This window comes from Desmodus rotundus, chromosome 8 (genome assembly GCF_022682495.2).
Source record: "Desmodus rotundus isolate HL8 chromosome 8, HLdesRot8A.1, whole genome shotgun sequence".
Taxonomy (NCBI): Eukaryota; Metazoa; Chordata; class Mammalia; order Chiroptera; family Phyllostomidae; genus Desmodus; species Desmodus rotundus.
In genome coordinates this window covers 61312072-61336193 of record NC_071394.1, presented here as the reverse complement: position 1 = coordinate 61336193, position 24122 = coordinate 61312072, and the positions used below count along the sequence as shown (strand labels likewise).

Here is a 24122-nt window from a genome sequence, read left to right as displayed (position 1 = left end):
ACAAATAATGAAGGACAACTTTCCCAATCTGGCAAAGGAAATAAAATTCCAGGAAGTCCAGGAAGCTTAGAGAGTCCCAAACAAGTTGGACCCAAGGAGGAACACACCAAGGCACATTATCATTACCTTAGTCAAGATTAAAAAGAAGGAGAGAATCTTAAAAGCAGCAAGAGAAAAGGACACAGTTACCTACAAAGGAGTTTCCATAAGACCATTACCTGATTTCTCAAAAGAAATTTTGCAGGCAAGAAGGGGATGGAAAGAAATATTAAAAGTCATGAAAGGCAAGGACCTACATCCAAGATTGCTCTATCCAGCAAAGCTATCATTTATAATGGAAGGGCAGATAAAGTGCTTCCCAGGTTAGGTCAAGTTAAAGGAGTGCATCATCACCAAGCCTTTATTATATGAAATGTTAAAGGGACTTATCTAAGAAAAAGAAGATCAAAACTATGAACAGTAAAATGACAACAAACTCACAACTATCAACAACCAAACCTAAAAAAATGAAAGCAAAAACGAACTAAGCAAACAACTGGAACAGGAACAGAACCAGAGAAATGGAGATCACATGGAGGGTTATCAGTGGGGAGGGGGTGGGGGGAGAGTGGGGGAAAAGGTACAGGGAATAAGTAGCATAAATGGTAGGTACAAAATAGATAAGGGGAGGTTAAGAATAGTATGGGAAATGGAAAAGCCAAAGAACTTATATGTACGACCCATGGACATGAATTAAGGGGGTGGGCAGGTGGGAAGAAGGGTGCAGGGAAGAGGGGAATAAAGGGGAGAAAAAAGATGGGTCAATTGTAATGGCATAACCAATAAAATATATTTTTTTAAAAAGAATGAAAGCTAGCCATTTGCAACAACATGAATGAACCTTGAGGGCATTATGCTGAGTGAAATAAGTCAGGCCTAGAAAGACAAATGCTGCATGACCTCATTTATATTTGTAATTTAAAAAACAAAACCAAACACTACACTCATAGAAACAGACAATAGATTGCTGGTTGCCAGAGGCAAGGTATAGAAGGTGAATAAAATGAATGAAGGGGGTCAAGGTACAACTTCCAGTTAGAAGATAAGTAAGTCCTGAGGGTGTAATACGCAAGCAGCACAGTGACTATAGTTAGTAATACTGCATTGCATACTTGAAAGTTGCTGAGTAAATTTTAAATCTTCATCACAAGAAAAAAAATTGTCTGTAACTACGTGTGATGATGACTGTTAACTAGAACTATTGTGATCATTTCCCAATACATGCAAACATAGAATCATTATGTTGTACACCTGAAACTAATATAATGTTATATGTCAGTTATACCACAACTTTCAAAACAATTTTAATTTTTAAAGAACAATGTTCAGTTCATTTTCTGAAAGTAAAATCTAGACATTTGTTAAAAGCAGATATTCTGGAAGATAAAGAATACATATAGTATGTTCCTCTCAATAATCTGAGAAGAAAGTTCTTCTTGGACAATTTCAATGACCTTTCCTAGATTGTTATCTTCCTCCTGTGGTAACTGTACACCTTTACTTCTTGGAACTTTAGTCTTCCTTGACTTCCTTGGACTATTGGGTTTTCCTCATCACAGGCATTTTTGCTACCACCTACAGCCCTGTCCACAACTGATGGATATGTTCCAAGACTCGTTTTCTCTTTTTCTTTTTCTCTCCTTATTCACTTACAGAACTCAGGGACATAACTGCCACCTCAGGGGCAAGGCTGCCAAGTCTATCCTGAAAACTACCTCATGTTTTAGTCAACTGGTTCTATAGAATTCTCTTTTTATGTCTCATTCACACTGGAAGAACAATATTATCAACCAAAACCATTATTATGTCACAAGCCAGATTAGCTTCCTATGTTCATTGTAAAATAACTATCCATTTTTTCCAGGCTTGGGAATATTACAAAGTCTTGAAGATCATGAGATGAAATGTATATCGAATTGCACATTTCTATTGATAAACAGACCTGTTAAAAGTGGTATGGATTTTGATATCTGAATATCAAAGAACGATTCTCCCAAAAGCCTTACAGTTTTTCAAATGTGTCTGTCAAACAAGCCTAACGCTGTATTATTTGGAATGAAATTGCTCCTGATTGTAAAACAAACAAGCGAACAGCCAAGAATTTCAATTATCTGCCCAGGAAAACGTGTGAATTATGTAGGACAAATAGGTTGCAGTGCAGTTATCATTTCCTACTCCTAGAATCGATTGTCCTCCCTTAAAGCGTTAATTCTGGAAAACCATCTATAACCTATTAGAACCAGCCCAAGCTGATGAACACTACAAGTCCCATGATGCAAAGCAGGTACCCTGACCTCTCTTGGCCTTAGCCTCCTGGGAATTTTCACCTCCTCACCACCTGTCGGGAAAACTAGGTACCGTAGCCTGAGTTTCTCAAAATTTATACAAATAAAGCTGAGGCAGAGAAAGAATAATTCTTACCACGACACTAAGTTCAAGCCAGCCGCCAGAGAGCCCTGGCCCAAGTCCTGCTAACGCCTCAGGGGCGGCGCCCTCGCGTGCCGTCACTTCCCGGAGCTGCTCGCCCCGCCCAACCTCTGCCCGCAGCGCGGGGATCTAGGGTCTGCGAGTGCCCGAGCCCCGCCGGGGCGTGGAGCGGCCGCTGTCAGTGCGTCGGGACACGTGAGACCGCTGGGAGGTGCGGGTGGGGACTGAGAGCAACGGGAAAGTGGGTCGGAGTTAACCTTCACTGGAAGCGTGCTGGAGCTGGACGGCGGAGGGGGCGCAGGTAGGGGCAGGGCAGCGAGCTCTGTCCCGGGCGCTCAAGCGGTGACACCTGCATCCCGCATCCGGCTGACCGCTAGCGGTTGGTCGGAGCTGCGCTGTGAAGTCCCCGGGCCACCGCTGACGCTTCGCGGGGTACCAGGCCGCAGGGGTGCGACTGTCGTGGGGCTGTAGGGACCCCGGGAGCGGTGCTCTACCGCTCGCTAAACCCAAGTCCCACGGCCTGCTAAGCCAGCGATGGGACACTGGTGTGGGCAGGCTGCGCCTGGCATCCCTGCTTTTCTCTAGTCGCCCACTTCTGTCGTCCAGCGTGTTGTCCAGCGTGTTGTCGCGGCTCCCGCACCTGCCGGAGGGTTTCCGGGGTTGGTCAGGGCGCAGAGGCTTAAACGCAGACGCTGCCGTTGAGCCTCTGTGTCCGTAAGTTGTGTAGCGCCCCTTTGCGGTCGCACTGCGGGAGGTGCATCCTCGTCCAGCCTGGCGACCTCAGGTAACCGCTTGGCGGAGGGCTGGGCTTCCCGCTTGCCCTGGGGGAGGCTGAGACATCAGACCTCGAGCTAGTTTGTTCGGAGGGGGGAGGGCAGGCCTTCAGACAGAACCGAAGAATGCTGCTGAATCGTGTGTTTTGAGGCTTTGAGGATGGGGAAGGCTGCCCAGAGCAACGTGCTGTGGTAAAACTCTTATTTCAGCATCTTTGCAAGTGCAAGCTGCTCATTTCCTACTTTTCTCACCCGTGCAATTACATAGATGTAGTTGGATAAGCAGACCCATTGTTGTCATGTCACTGGTCTGTAGTTAATATGACTTCTTAGTTTATTAACAACTTATTGGTAAACCTTTTCTTCTTCGTATTGTTATGAAATTATTTTGAGATAAGATAAACTAGCCTTGTTGACAACAGAAGTTATGAGTAAAAAGTTACAAAGTTGTTAAGTACCCTCAGTTTATGGTGTAGCAGAATCAGTGAGTATCTGGAAACTGTGAAGAACACTTAAACTTTTAATCATTATGTCTTGTTGGAGATAAGTTTAAAGTCCATTAGGTTTTATTTGATTAATTTAATTTGGACGTTTTGAGGGTTTTTTTTTTTCCAAATGCACTTGCCCTTTGTAGCGTCTAAGCTTCTGGTTCAGTTTTTCCTTTGGTTGATTCTTTAGACTTTAACTAATTGAATCAAAAGGTGATGTGAATAATTTCCCTGCCCTTCCCTCCTTCCCTCCCTGTGCTGTATAGAGTCAGGACTATAAACAGAAAATAAAACCTCAGGAAGGTTGAAATGAACATTACAGAAATTATCACAAAAAAATAGAGGGGGAAGGGAAGAGTGTCAAGAAAAAAGGTGTGTAGTTCTGCTCTCTTTACCTTGCAAATGAGAGTCCTTAGAGATTTTGCAATTAAAGAAAGATTTGAGGCATGTTTTCATTTCAGATAAAAGAATAGGGTATCATAAAATTAAAAGAAATGGATATGAACATTATATTTTCTTTTGGGTAATGCTTCAGATTAAAGACCAGTCTTTCAATATGTTCTTCTCATTTTTAGATAGCAAATTCCCAAGAAGAAAATAATGGATTGCACATCAGTTGTTCTCTAAGTGTTTGGACACAGCAGTGTGCGGGATTGTTGCAAAGCCCCAAAGAAGATGGCAACCCCTTATGTGCCAGTTCCCATGCCCATAGGGAACTCTTCTTCCAGCTTTACAACCAACAGAAACCAAAGAAGTTCTTCTTTTGGGAGTATTTCAACAAATTCAAACTCTTCCAAAGGCCAGTTAGAAGACTCAAATATCGGAAACTTAAAACAGGCAATTGTACCTGATCAAATGGATAGCAGTCCCCTCATTAGGACTAAATTTACAAATGCAAATTCTTCCATTGAGTATTCTACTAGACCAAGAGAAAGTGAAGAACAAAATTCTGAAACAGTGAATTTGGAAGATAGGCCTTCTACACCTACTATTTTAGGTTATGAGGTGATGGAAGAAAGAGCTAAATTTACTGTGAGTATTGACTTTTGCTGCGCACCATTAGAAAGTGAAAGACTGACTCAGCTGTGTTCTACACCGGTGTTAAATGGATTAATGTTAGCATGTACTTGTAATTTCTTGAAGATAGAATTCAAGTGGTTTTTACACTCTAAATTCTGCCATTGTAGTAAACTTCTGTTTTACGTGAATGAATTGTCACAAACCAGACATACTTAGGAAACTAGTACGCAGATCAAGAACCTATATAACTGGCATCCACGACTGCCACCATGCTCTCCTTCAGTCAGTACCTGCTTTCCTGATAGCCTACGTTAATTTTGCCGATGTTTGTATTTTACATAAATGGAGTCATGGAGTATGGTCTCTTTTCTTAAGCATTTGTTTGTAAGACGATTCCTTGACCTTGCATGTGATTGTAGGTAGCTCATTTTTATTACTGATACTATTCCTTTACGTGAATATTTACCATTTTCCTGTTGATGAACACTTGGATAATTTCCGGTTTGGGGCTTTTACAAATACTGCCACTATGAACCTTTTAGTACTTGCCACTCAGTAAACACGTGGACACATTTCTGTTGATACCTGTCTGGGAATAAAATTACTGGATCATATACCCAGCTTATAAGATACGAACAATGTACCACAGTGGTTGTACTAATTTATACTCTTGTGAGCAGTGTAAGAGAGTTCCAGTTACTCCACATATTCCCAATATATGGTATTTTTCCGTCTTTTTCATTTTGGTTATTCTGGTAGGTAGAGTGATGTCACATTGTGGTCTTAATTTGCATTTCTTAATGATTAATAAATTGAAGACATTTTTGGCCATTTGGATAATCTCTTGTGAAGAGTCTGTTCAAGATCCATCAATTTTCCTATGAGCAAGCCTTTTACACTTTAATTTGCAGTTTTCTATGCATTTGGAAGTAAGTCTTCTTTTAGGACATGTATCGTGACTCTATTCTCTGATTCTCTGGTTTGCCTTTTCACTCCCTTAATGATGCATTTGATAAAAAAAAAAAAAAGGTTCTTAATTTTAATATAGTCTAATTTATTAACTTTTTTCCTTTTTTTTGTTATTATTCAAGTACAGTTGTCTCCATTTTCCTCCCACCGCTCCCTCCACCCCCACCTCCCACCCTCAATCCTACACCTCTTTGACTTTGTCCATGTGTCCTTTGTACGTGCTAACTTTTTCTTATATGGTCGGTACTTTTTAAAATCTGCCTACTCCCACTGAAAAATGTTCTGTTTTCTCCTAAAATCTTTATTGCTGTACCTTTCATATTTAGATCTGTAAACCATCTGGAATTTTTTATCCATGGTATGAGGTAACAGTCAAGGCACATTTTCACACAAGTGATCAGATTTTTATTGAGATGACCACACTTCTCCTCTGCATTTGCGCTGTTGCCTATGACATAAATCAGATGACCGTAAATATATGGGTCTGTTTCTGAGTTCCATTTTTCCCTCCTTTATCAATTCTATAGTCTTAATCATTAAAGCTTCTTGATAGGTGTTAATATCTGGCAGCCTATGTACTCTAATTTTACTTTTCAGGATTGTCTTGGCTGCTCTTGACCCTTTGCATTGGGATTATATTGAACGCAGACTAATCTTTACAAAACTGAGTTTGAATCTGTGAACTTAGTTTGTATACTTAAGTCATCTGCTTTTTATAATGATGCAATGTAATTTTCAGGGCATAGGTCTTACATCTTTTGCTTAGATTTATGTATAGGTATAGATGTTTCATGTTCTTAATATCTTTTTTCTGTTCTTTGCTAGTTTATATATATCAGGCTTGTATGTTTATGTATCTAGCAATTTTGCTAAATTCACTTATTAGTTGAAATAGTTCATTCTTTCTCTTGTGTTTTCTTGACGTCAAGTTTATATGTCTGTGCCATTTCATGCTGCACACTTAGGACAGTATGGAAGGGTGTCCAAGTAAAAAATTACTTAGAAAATTTATGAAGAGACAGTCTTTACCATTAAATTATCATAAGAGTGATGATGTGTTAAGAAATCTGAATGAACCTGACATTTCTTAAGAGTGATTTTCAAAATAACACACTAGTGGCACATTTCCTTGCATTGACCTATCTTCCTATGAAGGAATGAGTATTCATCAAGGTGGTATATGTGAAAATGCAAGTTCATAGGTAAATTTAAGGCAGTAGTATATAAAGTCTTTTAAGACATCATAGAGGAGGAGGTAGACAACAGATATGAGATTCGTTGTGCTTGTTTATTCATTAATTTAACATTTGAGTACCTATTATGTGTCAGACACTAGTATCTTTAATCCCCCTCATGATTATCTTAGATCAGGACTTTCTGGATATTTTAGAGGGTATCCAAATGATCTTCCTCACTTTTATATGTTACATGGATTCATGCTTAACTCCTAATAATTCTCCCCCTTAAAAGCTGAAAGAGAAGTCTATAAGGGAGAAAAATCAAATCTAATGGTAAGGATAGCCTACAGTCCCTAAGTCACAGCACACCTGCCTTTGGACTAGTCACATTTCAGATGTTTAGTAGCCACGTGGGGCTGGCCTGCAGCTCTTGAAAGTTATTGCACAGCTGACTTCAAGAAAGCAAGTTGCTCTTCAAGAGTTTCACTCATTTAGCAGATATTGTTAGGTGCTTCATAAGTGCCATGTATTTAGCTTAGCCCAAAATGCTATACCAGAAACTACCAGTTTTGCTTTGCAGATCTGTTACAAATAATACTTCCTCTTAATAAATTCTAAAATTATACTTACAAAAATAAAATTTAGTTTTTTCCTTATAAACTTTTTAAAATAGTGACATGATTCAAACAGGGTTTTTTGTTTCATAGCCTACATAATTGTGCATAATTATAGAAATGTAAACTTTTATCTAATGTGGGTATTTTTTAGCTTGTATTTCAGCCTAGAAGATTAAGTCATCAAATTTACTTCAAAACTGCTTTGTAGTATTGAGTTTAAAAATTAAATCGATTGTATAGGACACAAGTGGCTATTTTTCATAGCTTTTTTAAGCATGAATGATTCTTTTATCAATTCTAAAATATGTGGCATAAAATATGTTTTGGAAGCTGATGAGTTCATTTATTGTTCCTGTGTACCAAAAAAAGCATTTCGGCTCAAATTTGTCATAGTCTTGTGTCTTAAGAAAAAAAATCTTGCTTTTGGTGCCTACACTGATTATTTGTACATTTCATGGTCTAAATGATCTCTAATATTTTTCACATAATAATTGTTATGCTCTAGATTGTCAAGTAGAAGTTTTTAAAATATTTGATTTGAATTTTTAAATATCTTTACATATATTTTTTTAACCTTCCCCCCTCACAGGTATATAAAATTCTAGTAAAGAAAAACCCAGAAGAAAGTTGGGTAGTTTTCAGAAGATACACTGACTTCTCTAGGCTTAATGATAAAGTAAGTACTTTAATAAATCTAAAACTGACTTTTCAGTTTTGAATTGTTATCTGTTCCTAACAATTCTGCTCTTACATTTGTGCTTTTTCTTCCTTGTTAATTATTTATATGAAGTCAAATGTTTGCTAGTTCCTAAGAAAATACACTATTTCATTTCACTTTAGTGGTCTGAAATCCCATCTTTACACATAACTTTCTTTTTTTGAAAACAAAAGATATGTGACAACCTTAAAATTATTGAAACAATATAATTCTGTTTATTATCTAGTGTGATTTGGGTAGGTTCAGCTGGATTTGCTGCTTAGGGTCAGACATAGTCAGTATTAAACTGTTGGCTCCACTGGGCTCTTATCTAGAGGCTCTGGGAAAGAAGCAGCTTCCAGGCTCATTCAGGTTGTTGGCAAAGTTTGCTTTCTCTTGGTTGTAATACCAATGTCCCTGTGTCCTTGCTGCTTGTCAACCAGAGGTTCTTAGCTCGAGCGAGGAGCCTGCTCTACAGTCCTTGCATGGGGCTCGTCCATCTTCAAAGACACTAACAGCAAGTCCAGTCCTTGAGCTTGGAATCTCTGACTTTCTCTTCTGCTATCAGCCACAAGGAAGCTGTACTTTAAAATGCTCCTGTGATAAGATTGGGCTCACACAGATAATCTCCCTATCTTAAGGTCAGCCAGTAGTAACCCTAGTTATATCTGCAGAATGCCTTATGCTGTGAAAGGAAAGGAAATCACACAAAGGATACCAGGAGCAGAGGTCACGGGGTCATCTTTTTGGAGGCTTATTTATAGAAACATCAAATGCCTATTATGATGTCATTTTTTGCAGGAAATGTAATGTTTTAATATAATAAGAAAACTAGTTTTTTTTAGAGTTATTTTAAGCAAATGTATAGTTTCCTAATTGCACTTTGTTCAAATTAAAGTTATTGATTACCTATAATCCATAATATGAAGTACCCATAACATGAACACTTAAAGAAGAGTTAATTGTGGGGGTTGGGTGGGAGAATGTCTAATTATGCATGTGGGTATATGGGATATTTAGATTTTAATGTGCAAAATTAATTAAAAAAAACTTATTTCCTTTTCATGGCTTTTCTTACTCTGACTGCAAACACATTAAATAACAAAATTCCAAGGCCAAAAATATCTAATTACATCTTGAAGTTAAATCAGGGTTTTCCCTGATTATCCAAGTTGTTTTCTAGTTTTTGTCTTGTTTATCTTCACATATTTATAGAAATAAAGACAAAACATTATATTTTTACTTAGCATTTTATCCTGTGAATTTTTCCCTTATGTCAGTCTTTCATTACCTTGTGATATTTAGTTTTACATTTAAGAACAGAAATGTGAATGTACATGGTGTTATTTCATTCACCCACCTACAGAACTTAGACTATCGACTGTTTATAACATAATAGGCACCGTGCTAGACAGGGATGCAGCTATGAATAAGGCAGAATCATCACTGTGTAGTGAAATGTTTTTCAATCTCAGCTATACTTTGGACTTACCTGGAAGGCATTTTAAAAATTGCAATGACCAGTCCATACCCCAATTAATTAAATCAAAATCTGTCAGAGGTAGGATATAGACATTAATGTCTTTTAAAGTTCCTTGAGTGATTCCAATGTATAGCCAAGGTTTAGAATCACTGGTCCAGTAAGAGAATCCAAAATTAAATAAACATTATTTATATTGCAATAAATGTCATTTAGAAATAATTAATGATTTGAGAATTTGTGATAGATTGTCTTTTCTAAAAATGTTCACAACTATCTTTTTAGTCCCATACACTCTTCCAGAATCTTGCCACTGACCAGTAAGAGATTGAATCTGTTTCCCCTCCCCTTTGAACCTGGTTGAGCTGGGAGAAGTCAACCAGAAAAAGACAGAGGAAATAATGCTGCATTACTAGGCTGGGTCATACAAAATACACAGCTTCATCCTGACTTTCTCTCTTGGAGGCTCCCCCTTGAAACAGCCTCTATGCTGTAAGAAAGTCCAATACACTCCATGTTAAGATTATGGCTGACACTCAGCTAAGGTCTCAGCCAGCAACCATCATCATTCTTTACAAGTATGTAGGAGTGAACTTCAGATGATTCCAGCTTCCACCTTCAAATCTTCCAGCTGAGTTCCTAGCTCATTGTGGAACAGAGATAAGCCATCGTCACTATGCCCACAGAGTCCATGGCCTAGTAAATGGTTGTTCAAGTCACTGAGTTTTGAGGTAACTTGTTATATGAGTCACTTGAACAGAGTGTATAAAGGCAAATCCAACTCAGCAGTTTGGAAAAGTCTCTCCCTAAGAAAGTAAAATTTAAGCCAAACATGCAAAGCAGATCATAAAGCAAAATGTAAAAGCTAAAACTATAAGAGAAAAAAAATAGAAGAATATCCTTACAACTTTGGAGGGCACAAAGATTTCTTAGATAGGATCTAAAGAAACACACCCCATAAAAGACGAAAATGGATGAAAATTAGATAATATTAAAATTTCAAATACATGTTCTGCTAAGACTGTTAAAAGTCAGGCCACAGTCTGGGAGAAAGTATTTGTCATATGTATATCTAACAAAAGATATCTATCTGGAGTATATAAAGAACTCTCACAACTTAATAAAAACACAACTCAGTTTTTTTCTAAAATATGAGAGGTCAGAAGATTTGAATAGATAATTTACCAAAGAAGCAGATCCAAATAAGCACATAAGAAGATACTTAATACCATTGGGTCAACAGAGACATGCAAATTAAAGCCACAGTAAAACACTACTACACACCCACTACAATGGCTAACATTAAAAAGGCTGACAATGCAAGTGTTGGCAAGGAGGAGGAGCAACTGTTACTCCTATGTATACACAGCTGGGAGAAGTCAAGAAGTAAAGGCATAAAAAGCTTAGCTGGATTAAGTTTTATTTTAAGCTTATTTCATGAATATTGTAGCCAGTCAACAGGATAGATTTTGTAGAATTAATATAATGGAGTTTAATAATGTGTATTCTTGTTCTTTTTCAGTTAAAAGAGATGTTTCCCGGCTTTCGATTAGCACTTCCACCAAAACGCTGGTTTAAAGATAATTACAACGCCGACTTTTTAGAAGATAGACAATTAGGATTACAAGCATTTCTTCAAAATTTAGTAGCTCACAAGGACATTGCTCACTGGTATGTAACAAGTTGAAATAAGAGATTATAAATACATTTCAACAACTAGTTAAAACCAACGAATAAATCTAGGACAGTAGTTATTCAAGGTGAACAAAAACTATAAAAAAATTATAATTATTTGTCCTCTAACAAACACTGCATGGAATTTTCTTTCCTTTTTTCATTAAGAACTTTATTTGGTCTTTGATTTTGATTAACACTTAAAAAAGCCAGCAAAGTTAAAAATTTAGTGTACCATATTCAAACCATTCAAATGTTAACTTGATTTCAGGTTTTAATTTTTTAGCAATCATTTAAACAAGTGGCCCTCATATTAGATTTTTGGTTAATACAACCCTACATAATTTTGAGGGTAATATTTTTTCAAAGTAATGCAAAAATATGAAAATTACAGAGTTGAGTTAATTTATATAGACGGTAAAGTGAAAATACAAAAAATCATTAAAAAGAGGAAGGATATAAGCTCCTTCTTTCTCTCTGCTGCATAGAATTCCATTATGTAAATGTACTATAGTTTTTTTTATCCACTCATTTGCTGATGGGCACTTAGGTTGCTTCCAGTACTTGGCTATTGTAAATTGTGCTGCTATGAACATTGGGGTGCATAGGTTCTTTTGGATTGGTGTTTCAGGGTTCTTAGGGTATAATCCCAGCAGCGGAATTGCTGGGTCAAAGGGCAGTTCCATTTTTAGTTTTCTGAGGAAATTCCATACTGTTTTCTACAATGGCCTCACCAGTCTGCATTCCCACCAACAGCATGGATGGAACTGGAGAGCATTATGCTAAGTGAAATAAGCCAGGCAGTGAGGGACAAATACCGTGTGATCTCACCTTTAACTGGAACATAATCAACAAAAGAAAAAAGCAAACAAAATATAACCAGAGACATTGAAATTAAGAACAATGTAACAATAGCCAAGGGGGAGTGGGGAGGGGATGGTGGAGAGAGGGGTTTACAGGAGCTACCATAAAGAACACAAGGACAAAATCAAGGTGGGGGTAGAGGTGGGGGAGGGAGGTGGGATTGGCTGGGGTGGAGTGGAGGGATGGGAAGAAAATGCAGACAGTTGTAATTGAATAACAGTAAAAAAAATATGGTAAATGTAAAAAAGGGAGGGGAGGGATCTATGTGGCTTTTTTGCTTCTGAATATATTTATAAGAAAATTGCTTTATGATTTAATATCAGCTGAATACCTAATTTAGGAACTTTATCAAATAAATCTATATTTTGAAAAATTATAGAGCCATTTGCAAGGCAGCAATAGCATATCTCGATACCTATGTCTGTAACTATCTTTAGCAGTTTTTCACATAAGGATGGAAAAGAAGAAAACCAACCTGTCTCACTTTATCTGCCCTTTATTCTCAGTGTTTTTCTGTATATCTCCTATGTTATACATAACACATGCTTTGCATATACATCTTGGTTCTTAATGTGTGCTGCCTAAGTTTGATGGCTGCTTGAGACCTCTGCCCACGATCCTCATTTTCCTCTATGAAATGAACTATGACCCAGACCTCTTCTCTTAGCTTCACATTCATATACGCAGTTACCTCCTTAACATCTCTTTCTGGTATGTCAGTGTGACCTTAAACCTAAAACAGACTTAAAAGCTTAGTCTCCAGACTTGCCAAAAAAATTCAACAGCATTATCTACCTGGAACCGCTATTCCTTCCTTTACATTTTAAATTTCACTCAAATCTGTCTGCTTTTCTCCATGCCTGCCATAAACCTAGTCTAAGCAGTTATCTCACCTTGATTATTGCAGAAGCTTTCCCGCTGGCCTACCTCATCCACCCTGATTTCTGTAGCCCATCGGAGGCACAGTGATCTTTTTTTTATTTAATTTTATTTTGTTCTTGTTTATTCTACTACAATTGTCCCAGATTTTCCCCTTTGCCCTCCTCTGTTCCGTCCCCTGTTCCCACAGTCCACCCCCACCCCTGTGTCTCTATGTCCATGGGTCATTCATATATGATCTGTGACTGTTCCTTTCCCATTCTTTCCATCCTTCCCCCTAGCCCACTTTGCTCTGGCAGCTGTCAGTCTATTCCTTGTTTCCATGTCTCTGGTTCTGTTTTGCTCATTAGTTTATTTTGTTCATTAAGTTCCTCTTATAAGTGATATCATTTGGTATTTGTCTTTTGCCATTTGGCTTGTTTCATTTAGCATAATAGTCTCCAGTTCCATCCATGCCATCACAAAAGGTAGGAGTTCTTTCTTTCTTTCTGTAGTACTCCATTGTGTAAATGTACTGCAGTTTTTAATCCATTCATCTACTGATGGCACTTAGGCTGTTTCCAACACTTGGCTATTGGAAATAATGCTGCTCTGAACATTGGGGTGCATAAATTCTTTTGAATTGGTGTTTCTGGATTCTTAGGGTATTGTGGGTACAGTGATCTTTAGAAATGCACTTTAACTCATTCCGCTTCTTGTCTACCTGCCTGTCTTTCTGACTTCATGTTTCATTGTCATCCTCTGTACATCAGCTTTATTGGTCTTTTTATCAATATTTCCCAAAGTTGCCTTGCTCCGTTGTCCCTTAGGGCCTTCAAATATCCTGAGAAGCAATGTTTCATACTGCTGCCTTAGCCTAGATAACTCCCATATTTCCTTCAGCTTTCAATAAAAACTTAACTTCCTTAGGTAACTGTCTTTCCTGATTGCCTGCTAGTGCTTTATGCCAACACCAAGAACTTGGCTTTGATCCTTCTTGCTAGAGGAAGCTAGATGGATTTTAAGCTAGGTTGAAAATAAAACATTGGTTTTTGAAGTACTGTTCTGGATTAGAAGGAATAAGCCTGAACATATGGACACAAGTGAGCTAAGAGCAAGTAGGAGAGAGACAGTCAAGATCTAAACTATGACCCCATAGCAAGCCAAACATGACCTCTGTACCCACAAGCCAGTGTGACCCTCACTGTCACCAACCTTGATCCACAATGCCCTATCCTCAAGGTGGTGTTTAATGCCATTTTTTTATATTTTCTTTTAACTAGTGAGGAATAATAAAGAGAAATATTAACTGATACATTTCTACCTGAAATCTCTCAGTAATATTTTCATGCAGTGATCATTGTGCCTAATTTTGTTCTGACAATTGATATCTAGTATTTTTAGTATAATTTTCTACTTAATTCTTAATTGACCTCTTAATGAATTGTCAGCATTAGTTTTGGGGGTGGTTTTTGATAAACAGCACATTTAGCTATTAAACTACTGGTCATTTAAAAAAAATGTGAAATGTAAACTGATACATTTCTTCAGGCCAGGTAAGTCAACGACTGATCTTAATTTTATAGAAGAGTTTTCCCAAACACTAAATCAGTACTCTAGGTAACATATAAAAAGAATAGAAAGAGCCTTACCTTACCTTTAATTCCAGACTGTTGGATGTTCCCTTAGTCAGGTACTTCTTTCCTATCCAGATGTTATACTTACCTTTATTATCCTGGTCAAATGGAAGCAAAGTATAAAGGATTGAATACAGATGAGAGATTAGGGGCTGTATTGAACCTATCAGTGAACAAGTTTTAAGAAAAAGAATAAGAACTTTTTTAATCACTTCTATTGTAATTATAGACTATTTAATAATATAGACTCTTGAGTACATTTGATTTGAATTCACTTGATTTATTTATGTCACACATTGAGAGTATATAGGAAATTACAGAGCAGAACCATGGCACACATAGGCAGTAAAATATTTATCAAATCTAAAAAAGGTTCTCTAGTCAATTATTCTCAAGTAGGGATATGTGCTTCCTTTTCTGGGGGGTAAAGGGTATAGAATTTTTGAGAAAGAAATTCTTTTCCCAAACACTGTCTCCCAGAGATTCTTTTGTGACCCTCTCCTTGGATGAGAATACAGCTGGAGAGTACTGACTTTTCTTTTCCAGTTGAGTCCTTTTGAAACAGAAGAAATATATCGTGAGCCACTGAAAAAATGTTTTGTCGATCAAAGTTGTAAAACCAGTTTTAAATTCCATTCTTAATGCTGCAGATTAAAGAAAGCAGGAAATAGATTATAACCTCAGAACTATATTGAAAAGAACTTAGGGAATCCATTGGATTTCATCCAAAAAAAGATTACTACAGCTGGGTACATTGTCAACGTCACTGTTGATCTTGGGCTGAATTTCTACTATAAAACAAAGGCGTAAAAAGAAATACATGAATTCCCTCTCGTACTTTTTCTTTCTGAGCAGCAGCATCATGCCAATAATTAGAGTAATTTGTGAACATAAAAATATTACTAAAGAATGAAGGCATCTGGGTATAAACCCATAAGAAAATGTCTCACAGTGGGTTGTCATACACTGAAAGTATTTAAAAAAGATCATTATCTTCTTAGGACTTTCCTTTTTAGTCTTAAAGGCCATTATCTCAGGGTTTCATCCAAACTTTTGACTTCTCAATATCAAGATAATTTATTTCCTGTAGTGCATTTTTGCCTAATAGATGGTTTTTCCAATGTACATAATAGGTGGGTGGAAGGTATAATATCTAAATTTAAAATATATATATATTTTATATATATGGTAGTCCTGTTCTTTGTGCTCTTAGACCAACTGTAGTATTCTTAGAAACCTTTATTAAAGAGGGAAACAGACCAGGGTTGAATGGGGTGAGAATGAAGTGACTGGCAAGGGGAAAGAATCCAAATAAACCAAAATATAAGAGAAAAGATTTTAAGGGTAGAAAAAGGTACATGTTTACACTCAGAAGAAATTTAAGAGCTGCCTCTACCATGTGCACTGTGTGACCTTGAGTGAGTCATTTTATCTCTCTGAACTTTGGTATCATTTGTAAAATGGTAAAATAATGCCTATTCTTACTTTACATGATAGTTGTGAAGATTAAATAAAATAGGATATGTTGCCCTGTGTGTACAACATACTTTGAAAATGTCAGAAAACATGAGGTGATGGATATGTTAATTAGCTTGATTGCAGTTCATGTTTCACAGTGTATGCATATATCAAATCAAGTTATACATTTTCAATGTGTACAATTTGTAATTGTCAATTATACCTCAATAAAGCAGGGAAAAAATGTTGGCTTTATGAATGTAGAGACTGTAAGGCTTTAAATACTAAATTAATTTTGTGACATGAAAAAAAGAAAGAAAATGTTAATGTATTATTACTACTTCTTGGAGAGATGAAATTAAAGGAAATATAACATTGTTGACATATTTTAGGATTATCTTGTGAAAAAGGGCTTACATTTATCTTGAATGGTCCCAAAAGCACAACTAAGACTCATGAATTGAAGCTGCCAGGAGAAAAGTCCCAGCTCAGTGAAGGAAATAATTTTCTAAATTTCAGTTGTTCAAGCATAGGATGGAATATTCCCTATTTTTGGAGGTATTTAGTTATTCTCTTGGCCAAACATGTTAAAGGGGTAAAATATGCTATGGATGGTTCCACTTGACCACATTAAGATACCTTCCATCTCTAATTCCCTGATTGTAAATACTCAAGTTTTTTCCTCCTTGAATGTGTCCTTTTTTATATACATTGTCAAGCTATTAAAGACCAGAAATTTGCTCCTCTTTGGGATCTTCTGGATTGCTTCTTCACACCACTTATCTATATTAATTCTCAATTTTTTTATTATTGCCATTGTTCTATATTAATTCATATTTTGGGGAGGGGAAGATTTCACTAAAACCCCCATTTTTCTCTCTATGAACATCCCTGACATCGTCAACCTATGTGGCCCAATTGAACCCAAAGTCCCATTCCCTTTTCAGCATAGGTTGAGCTCTCCTTTATGTAATACATTAAGAAATTATATTTCTGTCCTCTTATGCCTCAATAAATTAAATATCCACATTTTTGTTTTAACATATACATACAGTTATCTCTGTCCAAAATTGCTTTTATAGAGTGGAGTATTTTTGTAAAAAGAGAATTTAATTTCCTAAGTTATTAACCTATTTTTGATAACTGCAAAGTATAAATAGCAATACTATATTGCATTATTTCACAATTTATGGTAATTCAGAAATGGGATGGTGAGAATTTTTCCCTTGAACTTTCTAGGCAAAATATTTAAGTAAACTTATATAATAAAAAAATTGCAAGAAAAATCTTTAACTTTTTTCAGAGTAAGTACTTTTCGGTTAAATTACTTAAGATGAATCCCCCAAAGAAGAAACAGATGAAGTGTAAGTTAGAAATAGTATTTGTTCATAACAAGATAGACATTTTTAGACTTGTTCAAACTAACACTTCTTTGAAAGAGATAAAGTATGTATTCACCGTTTAGATTGGTCTCTGTACCATTATTCTGAATTATGTTTTATGTCTTGTAGTTTTTAAATAACAAATTCTCCATCTCTTACGTTCATAATATCTTTAAAAATAGTTTAAAATCTTTGTATCTTCTGTATATTTTATGGTATTTGGTTGCTCATATGAATCCACATAAATCAACTTGTTTCTTTTGGTATATTAGCAATCAACTTGCTTAAGACTGTGTATCTTCAAAATAACTTTTGCTTCTTGCAATCTTTTGTAAACTTATTTGTACCCCAGCTAATTTTTTTTTTCCTTTGAAAAGCCTGGCAGTGAGAGAATTTCTTTGTCTGGATGATCCACCAGGTCCATTTGATAGCCTAGAAGAAAGCAGGGTGAGTGCTGTATTATATATCACATGGAAAGGGGAACAAATAATTCAGTAGAATAACTACATTGTTCCTTGAATGGAGTAGCAAACAGCAAAATGTTATAATTTCAAACCATGGTAGTTTTGCACAGGAAGATTTTAATATTTGAGTCAAAGGTTTTTTTCAATGAAATGCATGTACCTAGTTCAGTGAAAAAATAAACACTCATGGATGTCATGTAGTCAGTGAAGCTCTAAAATTAAATCCTGCATTTTATTCTCTTTATTTTTACTGTCTCAAAAAAAATAGAAAATTACTTGCAAATTTATTTTACTACATCTAATAGTACTATTTGTACGTTAAAGTATTCTTCCATCTAAGTATCAAAGTCAGGAACCTACAGTTAAAATAAAATTGAAAACTTATTTTCAGAGATCAAAGTTACTGTCTTGTTATCAGTTCAGCTCAAGCCTGATGCTGCTCAAATTACACTAATTGACGTGTTAAAGTGGCCTATTTCTTGAAGCAATTGGCAAGATTATCAAAACAGATTGGTAATAATAGATTAGCTAGGATTTTTTGTAAGTTTTTTCCCCAAATGTTTAAATGGAACAGATTTAATTAGTAGGTTTGTACTGTTTTCAGTTAAACTAAATCAGTTCTTTGTATTAGAGTGAATACCATAGCTTTTTTGAAGTAAAATCAGCTTTACTGAAGTAAAATCTTTATCCATAAAATTTGTTATTCGCTATTCTATGGTAAATGTACAGTTCAATAATTTTAGTAAATTTGTAAAGCTGTGCCATATTCTAGTTCTAGAAATTCCCGTTGCCTCGGAAAAAATTCCTACAAGCCATTTTGCAATCTACAGTCCCAGCCCCTAACTACTGGTCTGCTTTCACTCTGCAAATTTGCCTTTTCTGGATATTTCATATAAACACAATCACAATGTGTATGTATGCCTATATGAATCAGTATTCAATTATATAATTTTTATATGTACAGATTTATAACTATATGTAGTCTTTGTATATATAAAACATAATTTTTATCTATTTTCTTTCATTAGAATAATTTTTTTTTGACAGAACAAGAAGTTTTCTTCAGTTCCCTGTAACACTTAAGATATTCCTGGAGCATTATTTATACTTAAGATATTCCTGGAGCATTAAATCACATAATTCCAGATGATTCATTGCACAATTGAAACCATGATTCTTATACTAAACTTACATTAGTTTCTATTAATACAACCTAAAAAGTATAATGAGTTTGGTAATGGTCTGATTATTATTTTGGCTATTTCATATACTCCTTACTTAGTTTTAGTTGCCTCACTTATCTGTAGTCTTTTCTATTGTTGTTGTTCTATTACAGTTGTCCCAATTGTTCACCATAGCTCTCCCCTCCCCTGCCCTGCCCACCTCCTGTTCCCACAGTTGATCCCCACACTGTTGTCCATGCTACAGGTATTTGTAACTGTTCCTTGATAAACCCTTCCCTTTCTTTGCCCCCTTATCCCCATCTCCCCTCCCCTCTGGTCACTGTTAGTCTTACTTCCATGCCTCTGGTTCTATTTTGCTCGTTTGTTTGTTTTGTTCATTAGGTTCATGGTGTAGGTGAGATCATATGATGTTTGTCTTTCACCGCCTGGCTTATTTCACTTAGCATAACATTCTCCAATTCTATACATGCTGTCGCAAAAGGTAGGAGTTCCTTCTTTCTTTCTGCTGCATAGTATTCCATTGTGTAAATGTACCACAGTTTTTTGATCCACTCATTTACTTATGGGCATTTAGGTTGTTTCCACCATTTGGCAATAGTAAATAATGATGCTAGAACATAGGGATGCATAGATTCTTTTGAATTGGTGTTTCAGGATATTTAGGGTTTAATCCCAGCAATAGAAACACTGGATCAAAAGGCAGTTCCATTTTTAGTTTTTTGAGGAAATCCCATACTGTTTTCCACAGTGGCTGCAGCAGTCTTCAGCAAGAGTGCCCTAGGGTTCCCTTTTCTCGACATCCTCACTAGCACTTGGTTGTTGATATGTTACTGATGGCCATTCGGACCACTGTGAGGTGGTATCCATTGTGGTTTTAATTTGCAACACTCTTGATGGCTAGTGATGTTGAGCATCCTTTCATATGCCTATGGGCCCTCTGTATGACCTCTTTGGAGAAGTGTCTGTTCACGTCCTTTGCCCATTTCTTAATTGGATTGTTTGTCTTCCTGGTGTTGGTCATGAAGTTCTTCAGATACTTTGGAGATCAAATCCTTGTCCAAGATATCATTGTCAAATATGTTTTCCCATACAATTGATGCCCTTTCCATTTTGCTGATGTTTTCTTTAACCATGCAGAAGATTTTAATTTGATGTAGTCCCATTTGTTTATTCTGTCCTTTACTTCCCTTGCCTTAGAGCAGGGGTGGCAAACTCATTTTCACCAGGGGCCACATCAGCCTCATGGATGCCTTCAAAGGGCCAAAATAATTTTCGAACTGTATAAATGTAACTGCTCCTTAATTGTTAAGGCGTTGAAATTACATTCAGCCCTTTGAAGGCAACCATGAGGCTGATGTGGCCCCTGGTGAAAATGAGTTTGATGCTGCTGCCTTAGGGATATATCAGTGAAAATATTGCTACATGGGATAGCTAAAGTTTTATGCCTAAGTTTTCCTCTAGGACTTCTATGGTGTCATGGCTTATGTTTAACTCTTTTATCCATTTTGAGTTTATTTATTCTGGTGTTAAGTTGGTGGTCTAGTTTATTTATATATATATTTTTTGCATGTACCATTCCAGTTCTCCCAGTACCATTTGTTGAAGAGGCTATTTTTATTCCATTTTATGCTCCTGGACCCTTTGTCAAATAGTAGTTGACCATAGAGACATGGGTTTATTTCTCGGTTCTCTCTTCTGTCCCATTGATCTATGTGTCTGTTCTTACACCAGTACCAAAATCTTTTGATTACAGTGGCCTTGTAATATAATTTGATGTCAAGTCCTGTGGTCCCTCCTACCTTGTTCTTTCTCAAAATTGCTGAGGCTATTTGGGGTCACTTTTGGTTCCATATAAATTTTTGAAATATTTGTTATAAATCTGTGAAATATGTCATTGGTATTTTTATAGGGATTGCATTGAATCTATAGATTGCTTTGGGTAGTATGGACATTTTAATGACATTAATTCTTGCAGTCAATGAACACAGTATATGCTTCCATTTATTTGTATCTCCCTTAATTTCTGTCTTCAGTGTTCTGTAGTTTTCCAAGTACAGGTCTTTTACCTCCTTGGTTAAATTTATTCCTAGGTACTTTATTTTTCTTGTTGCTATAGAAGATTGGATGTTTTTCCTAGTTTCTATTTCTGATATTTCATTGTTGGTGTACAAAGTGCCTTTGATTTCTGAATATTGACTTTGTATCTCACTATTTTACCAAATTCACTTACTAGGTCAAGTTTTTTGGTGGAGCCTATAGAGTTTTCTAGGTACATTATCATGGTATCTGCAAATAATACAGTTTTACTTCTCCTTTCCAATTTAGATTCCTTTTATTTACTTTTCTTCCTGAATCCTGTGGCTAAAACTTCCAATATACTGTGTTGAATAAAAGTGGTAAAAGTGGACGCCCCTGTCTTGTGCTTTATCTTAGGGGAAAGCCTTTCAATTTTACCCATTGAGTATGATGTTGGCTGTAGGTTTCTCATAACAGCCTTTATTATGTTGATGTATTCTCCCTCCATTACTACTTTGCTGAGCATTTTTATCAAAAGTAGGTGCTGTACTTTATCAAATACTTTTTCAGCATCTGTTGATGTCATGATGTGATTTTTGTCTTTCCTTTGATTTATGTGGCATATTATGTTTTTGATTTGTGAATATTGTACCATCCTTGCATCCTTAGGATGAATCCCACTTGATCATGGTGTATGATCTTTTTAATGTATTGCTGGATGTAGTTTGCCAATATTTTGTTGAGGATTTTAGCATTTATGTTCATCAGAGATATTGGCCTATAGTTTTCTTTCTTTGTTATGTCTTTACCTGATTTGGGGATTAAGATAATACTGGCTTCATAAAGACTTTGGGTGTCTTCCTTGTTCCTGAATTTTTTGGAATACCGTATGTCACATTGCTGTGTGTAGTGCACACCCATGTTTTTGGACCAAACTTTCAGGAAAAAACATCTATCATTTTAAGTTTTAATTCAATTTTTAATTTTTTTATATTTAGAAACAAAACCAATTATCATAATCCAGGGTATTATATTGCATACAAATATCTGTGTTACTTTCTAGTGTTACACTTTTAATGTGTAAACATAAAAGAATTAACATTTTCTATAAAAAGGATTTATTAGTTCTTGTGTATTATGTGCATCCTTATTTTTCCCTCAGAAATTTGAGCAACAACATGCACATTGTACACAGCAAAATACAGTAGTCTCAGGGTAGAAGTTAGCTCTTCCCTAAGTGTTTGGTAAATTTTCCCTGTGAAACCATCCAGTCCAGGGATTTTTTGTGCCAGGAGTTTTTTGATTACTGCCTCAATTTCACTAGTTCTTGTCGGTCTATTCAGACTTCCTGCTTCTTCTTGATTCAGTTTTGGAAGATTATAGGTTTCTAGAAATTTCTCCATTTCGCCCAGGTTTTCAAATTTCTTCCATATAGTTGTTCGTAGTAATTTCTTACCACCCTTTTTTATCTGTGATATCAGTTGTAATCTCTCCTCTTTCATTTCTGATTGTGTTTATTTGGGCCCTCTCTCTTTTTTTCTTGATGAGTCTGCTTAAAGGCTTGTCAATTTTGTTTATTTTCAAAGAACCAGCTCCTGGATTCATTGATCCTTAAGAATTATTCTTTTCATCTCTATATCATTTAATTCTGCTCTGATCTTGATTGTGTCCTTCCTTCTACTTGCTCTGGGTTTGTTTGTTGTTGTCCCTCCAGTTCTTGTAGATGTAGGGTTCGGTTGTTTATTTGAAATGTTTCTATCATGTTAGGTAGACTTGTGTTGCTATGAACTTCCCTCTCATGTTCTCAAGTTCTTCCCTCTCAAGTTCTCTTCCCTCTCAAGAGAACTTGCCTTCTCTGTGTCCTATAGGTTCTGGGCTGTTTTGTGTTCATTTTCATTTGTTTCCAGAAACTTTTTTATTTCTTCCTTGATCTCATTTGTTAACCCATTCATTGTTTAATAGCATGTTATTCAGTGTCCATGAATTTCAATATTTTTGAGTTCTTTCCTTGAGGTGGGTTTCTAGTTTTAAGCCATTGTGATCCAAAAAGATGCTTGATATGATTTCACTTTTATTGAATTTGTTGTGGAGGCATGTTTGGTCCTACTATGTGGTCTATCTTTGAGAATGTTCCATTAGCTTTTGAAAAGAATGAATATTTTGCTTTGGAGTAAAAGGTTCTGTACATATCAATTACGTGCATTTGAACTGGAGTGTTGTTCAGTGCCACAATGTACTTACTGATTCTTTGCTTGGAATGTCTATTCCATTGTTGGCAGTGGGGTGTTAATATCCCCTACTATAAGTGTGTTGCTGTCGATACCTTTCTTGAAGTCCTCCAAGATTTTCCTTTTACATTTAGATTCTCCTATGTTGGGTGCATATGTGATTATAATGTTTATGTCTTCTTGATGGATTCTTCCCTTAAGTATTATGAAGTGTCCCTCTGTGTCTCTTTTTATGGCCTTTGTTTTGAAGTTTATTTTGTCTTATATATAAGTATTGCTACCCCAGCTTTTTTTTTTCCCTGTCCATTTGCTTGCAATATATTTTCCAACCCTTCACTTTCAGTCTGTGTAGGTCTTTTGTTTTGAGGCAGGTCTCTTGTAGGTAGTGTATATGTAGGTCATGTTTTCTTATCTACTCAACTACCCTTTGTCTTTTGATTAGAGCATTTAAATCATTTACATTTAAAGTTATTATTGATAGGTACTTATCCATTGCCATTTGTTACCTTTATTCTTGTGTTCCATTCTCTCTCACTCTTTCTTCATCTTCTGAATGCAGTCCCTTTAGCATCTCTTGCAATGCTGGTTTGGTGGAAATGTGTTCTTCTAGCCTTTTTTGTCTCAGAATATCCTTATTTTACCTACCATTTTAAATAAGAGCCTTGCTGG

General features: G+C 36.1%; 1 protein-coding gene across 6 annotated transcripts in view; it reads left to right on the top strand.

The window, feature by feature from the left end:
• The first annotated feature begins 2541 nt into the window (after positions 1 to 2541).
• Positions 2542 to 24122, top strand: part of SNX16 (sorting nexin 16) — a 34517-nt gene continuing 12936 nt past the window's right edge. The window contains exons 1-5 of one of the 6 annotated variants that reach the window (XM_045186139.2): positions 2542 to 2643; positions 4303 to 4759; positions 8101 to 8187; positions 11211 to 11359; positions 17939 to 18008. In XM_045186139.2, the coding sequence (XP_045042074.1) occupies positions 4403 to 4759; positions 8101 to 8187; positions 11211 to 11359; positions 17939 to 18008 (663 nt within the window). In that variant the 5' untranslated portion in view covers positions 2542 to 2643; positions 4303 to 4402. Of the gene's footprint in view, positions 2768 to 3047; positions 3251 to 4302; positions 4760 to 8100; positions 8188 to 11210; positions 11360 to 17938; positions 18009 to 24122 lie in introns of those variants that run through there. The other 5 variants (XM_045186136.2, XM_045186138.2, XM_024578324.3 and 2 more) reach the window with 5 other exon arrangements.